Genomic DNA, 5261 nt, shown 5'->3' on the forward strand with positions numbered 1-5261 from the left:
ATTACAGCCACTAGAGCCAGTCCCACATGAGCTTTCCCTTGTATGTGCCATTTCTGAGCCACTGGTGGACCATAGGCAGGCTGGGGGAACTCATATTAATGTTAAAAAAACTAATAAAGTGAAATTGTCATGCCATGAGACCTTTTTTAATGGCAAAATATGTGTCAAACCATTCTAAATTAAGAATTGTGGTGCTGCAGAGATAGACCGGCCTTCAAATCTGTTTGCTACAGATCCTCACAAAAATCCCAGTATGATCATTTTAATTTCTTTCAATGTTAATTATTTTCAATGGAATTGAGTCTAATGATACAAAAACGATCATTCCCTCCAATATCTTTAATCATATCGCATTCAAAATAATCACAATTATATATGTTTCTGATATTGTGCATCCCTAGTACTGTCAATGATTGAATCATATATGGACATTATTGATTCTCTGGTGCATGTACCTTTACTGGACTCTGACCCCATTTACATGTTTTGGCTTGACTGAAGTCCACTTGTCCTATAGTTGTTGTTTTTTGCTACTGAATTGCTTACTAGAATCCACCATTCAGACCACACTGAATTTTACCATCTACTCTTTGTAAACCACATTAGAAACTTGCATCGCATGAATTGATTTTTGCTTGACTTAATCAAGATTTCTCAAACCTAAATTAGCATGCAACCCCACTTTTATAAAATAGCAATTATACGTTTTTAATAAACATTTTATCAATAATCCTCAAAGTATTCCAGAGCAACTAATAGCACACGAGCCCTCTGAAATCCACAAAGGGTTTGGATCCTGGTCAGTAAACAAGAGCTCCCTATAGATTCCCAGGATGTTTGACATTCTTTCAGGAAGCCCGGCCCTGGACGCTGGCAAAGCAAGGGGCAGTTTCTGTTTGTGAAGATCAATGGGGGGCATTATTGTCGGTCTTTGGCACCAGGCGTTACCCTGTAAAGTATTGTGACATCACCAAGTCAGTAACTGCGCAAAAAAGTCAGTTCATTAATGTGGGCCGTGCACGTCAGATGCCAGTGGTAACAGAAAGGGTAGTAATTAACACAAAAACAATTTGAGTGCTTCTCCTGTGCCCTCCCACTAGAGATGTGGCGTGATTCTGAGGCCTCAGCGAGCTGGAGTGAGGACTTTTGTGCATTCAGCCCACCTCGCAGTGATATCACGCTGCAAACCTCGCAGTGATATCACGCTGCAAACCTCGCAGCGACATGCCTTAAATTATTCTCTACTCGTTGAATAAAGACCTTGTTCAGTGCCTCCAACAGCGTCTTGCAGAGGAACCCAACTACAGTTAAGCGTTCATGTGTGGAATACTCTTGTCATCACGTGCCATTAACACTCTCTACATTGTCCATGTTGTTATGAATAACCGATTTAAAGAATAATGATCTCAACCTGTGTTCTTCCACCCATAGAATGGAATAGTAAGTTACCTCTAATACAGAAAAAAAGACATGCTGATAGTGATAGTAAGTATTGTTCTGGCACATTTTGTTGATATAGTCTACATGAGTTTTCATAATGCAGCAAGTCAGCTTTACACAGACCACAGAAACAAAAGCCACAGTGATAAGATGTTTACATGCTACTGGAAGTTAGGCGGTATCAGACTAAGCCAGGTGTCTTAATCAGGTTTCTTTACTTAACTGGGTTATTCCAACACAGACGTAATGTTCAGCCTGAAACCCAGGTGTTTGACAAACTGGCTTTAAGATCTCCGCAGGATCTTGAATGGAAATAAGCAAATTAATTGATTTCGAAGACTTCATTAGAAATCTATTTTTGTTTTTCTTTGGTCGATTGCCAATAAAAAGTCCAGTGGTTGTCCTTTTAGTATCAGATTCCTTTGTTCTTACTGTCACTACTCATTCCACCTTTATGTTTTTAATACAAAGATGTCAAACAAAAGAAATGAGATGCCAGTTAATTGGCATTTTTTATTTTAGCATCACATACGGCTTCAGTTGGTTGTTTACGGCTAGACTTGACCCAGACTCGTGGCAGAGAATCATGATATCAATTCTAAGCAAAAAAAAAAGTGATTCATATTTTTCCCCAAATCGGGCAGGCCTACCGGCTGGTAGCCAGTACATTTGGTTATGGTGAGACAAACCCAAACATGTCTCCACAATGACCAAAGGGTCCTTGTGTAAAATGTCCAACATCCTGAGGTTAATTCCAGTTTCCCCAATGCCCTGATCTCCTTTGCACCCCTTTGCCCCCATCCTCAATTCTTCATTATTTTTCGAGCATTGTGAATAGCTGTCACCATGGATACAGCTAGTGGTGGGGAAGGGGTGGGGTTGGTGGATATGAATAGGCCCTTTCCAAGACACATCTTGGTTGCCAACGCGGTCGTCATGGAAGCAGGGTCACACTTGAAATGCTCGAGGCTTCTCTTGTCGAATAAATATGTCATGCTTTTGTTGATTAATTGCTGAAACAAAATCCTAAAAAATGTCATTAAAGTTGGCTAAATGCTCTCTGTCTTCACAGGTTACTTCATCAATGACTTCCTCGATATGGTGGTGTACCAGAAGCTGAGTCAGTCCTGGGAGCTTCTCTTTCATCACATTGTGGTAGGTCTTTCAATCACTACGGTCACAGGTAAAAAAATCTATATCCAATAGTTTTATAAAGTCTATGGCAGGGATCTTCAATGTTTTTTTAAGCCAAGTAACTTAACTGAAAGAGATGGATCAGGGACCCCCTACTACATACATTGTATAAAATGAAGTTAAACTGGGCCTACAATAACATATAGGGTGACCTAAAGCCTTTCTTCATACCTTTTTAGTGCACCAAAGACTAAGCTATTAAAATAATTATTGTTGGCATGATTTTATAAATCATGTTTTAATGTTAAACATACTTTACATGTGGCAGGATGAACTGTATCTGTGGATCTTAGGGACCTATGGTCCAGTAAGCCTATCATTAGTAGGGGTTTTCACAAATTATAAAGCTGTTTTAGAGTTGCTAATATTGTTTCAAATAATATGTTGGATTCATACTAAGATATTTTAATTTTCTTGGAAACTTGCCAAAAAAATTGCCACATTAATTTGGTGGCTCCCCTGCAGTAACTCTGAGGACCCCCCTAGGGGTCCCGGACCCCTTGTTGAAGATCTCTGGTCTAAAGGGACAAGATTTTGGCCCGAGATGTTTCATTTTGACTGTTACTGACAGACACTTTTGTATCTCTGTATTACATCCTTTACCTGTTGCTTACCTACCACCCAATGTAATTGTAATGTAATTCAATAGTCGCTGCACAGACGAACTATGCAGAAAGCCCCCAACGCACCTGTCAGAAGCATGTACAGTACACGGGAATGACAAAATACCCGTCTTTCTTGTTCAGTAACAAAGGGCAAGTGAGGGAGTAACAATGAGACAATCCTTCCAGTTTGACAGCCCCTTAGCCAAGCATTCAAACTTCTTACATGCCTTGAGAACGTTGAACTCCACCCAGCTAGTCCCTTGCCAACCACTTAACCACACCTAACTGTTTCCAGTCATCTTCATGACATGGCAAACCCTTAGCTGATAGAGATTTTCCTGGGGGAATAACAGGTCCGATCAGTTTTCCCATCCCAAATGAGAAGCTTTCTAAGCCAAAATTGATTACTTATAATGCATTTACCGAACGTGCATAATCTCAAGCATATTGCTACAATACTAAGCTAACCTGGGCTCGTAAAACAACAAAAGACAGAGCTACAAAAGGCTACCCGTAACATTTATTATATTGTCTCCTCTTCCCTGCATGTTGCTTTTAACATGAGAGTGAGACCTGCGCTGGCCTGTATAAACCCTTTGCAAACACGTGACCACGCCATGACAGACGGCATGACAGCACTAGTTAAACAGTGTACTAGACAAGCGGAAATTTTCCTTAGTTTCAATCAGTTTAAAATAAATAACAGTAAATAAACTGTAATAATAATAATAATAATACTATCTTCTTCTTCATGGCTTCTTCTATTGAACAACAAATTGTCGAGCCGTTATCGGTTGAGGTAGGGCATCTGTTGGCGCTCACAAAGTATTATTTGGAGAAGTTAGAGCTAGAATGATTGGATACCGACCCTTGCTTTCTTCCTCCCTCTGTTTCCAGTCTGCCTGACTTCAGTCCACATGATCTGTACCACTATGTGGTAAACGGGGTATCCCCATACACTGGTGCTGATCTCAAAGCTTTTAAAAGTCTGGATGCTTTACTAGTTCTTTGTAGCTGGCTGGGTTACAGGCACACGATGCTACGCTAACGGCGGGGGGAATTACATCGTAATGGCAAAGATAAGACATCAATCTAAGGTTTATTTTGTATTAACATATATTCTTTACTTAAGTAAAGATTTATATAACACGTAGCCCAATGTTTTTAGAGGACATGGTTGGTTGTGGCTACCCACATACCGTTGTTCCCTGGGTGTGCCAGTGCAACCTTCAAATGGGCGCATCCAGGCTCTGGGAAATGCAGTCATTAATTATCTATCATACGTTAATCCATGCAGTAAATCACGGATTGTATATGAACAGTAGTCTAGCCATCTTTTTATCTGTGATTTATATTCTCTGTGTAGCCTATGATAAGATTTGGTGGATATTATAGCGCAATGGGCAGCAGCTAGCGAGCATTACAAAGTTAGCTGCAGCTAGCTGGTGGGCTAACCTGGGTAGGAGCTCCGCAGACCCGCATCACTTACATCATTTACATTTTTGAAGCTAGTGTCCGTGCCATGTTAGCTTTAATTTAACTGATATTTCCTTATGTGTGTTAAATTAAATGATCAAGGGAACGGCTTTGTTTTTGGGATATGTAGCTAGCTAGCTAGTTCATTGAATAATTGATGATAGTCATGTGGATCATCATCAGGTTGACACGTTAGCAGGAACAGCTGGTTAGCACGGCAGCAAGCTGGTCTGAATACTTTTAAATATTTATCAGTCATTGGAAACAGAAAGGCAATACATAAACATGGTTGTGTTGGTCTGCAGATTGTGTATGGGAGGACACAAACACAAACAAACACGTACGCGTTTAGCTTGCTGCTCGTCTACAGCATAGCTCTTTCGCCATCCATCATGGCGCTCATAATTTGCGCGAGTAGAGCGTGACGTCACGTGCAAAGGGGTTATGTCTTTCCTGCCTAAGAGGGGTTGTGCTGTGTTAAACTGACTCACCCAGCCGCTGTTTAACACGGTTCCTCTGCCGGAACCTGTTTTTCCAATTTGGGAT

At 40.6% G+C, this 5261-nt stretch overlaps 1 protein-coding gene across 2 annotated transcripts in view; it reads left to right on the top strand.

Moving 5' to 3' along the window:
* Window positions 1-5261, top strand: part of tlcd2 (TLC domain containing 2) — a 29405-nt gene that overhangs the window by 2382 nt on the left and 21762 nt on the right. For both annotated transcript variants that reach the window (XM_032508733.1, XM_032508725.1), the window contains exon 3: window positions 2513-2599. In XM_032508733.1, coding sequence (XP_032364624.1) covers window positions 2513-2599 — 87 coding nt within the window. The remainder of the gene's footprint in view (window positions 1-2512; window positions 2600-5261) is intronic.

Source organism: Etheostoma spectabile, chromosome 3 (genome assembly GCF_008692095.1).
Source record: "Etheostoma spectabile isolate EspeVRDwgs_2016 chromosome 3, UIUC_Espe_1.0, whole genome shotgun sequence".
NCBI lineage: Eukaryota > Metazoa > Chordata > Actinopteri > Perciformes > Percidae > Etheostoma > Etheostoma spectabile.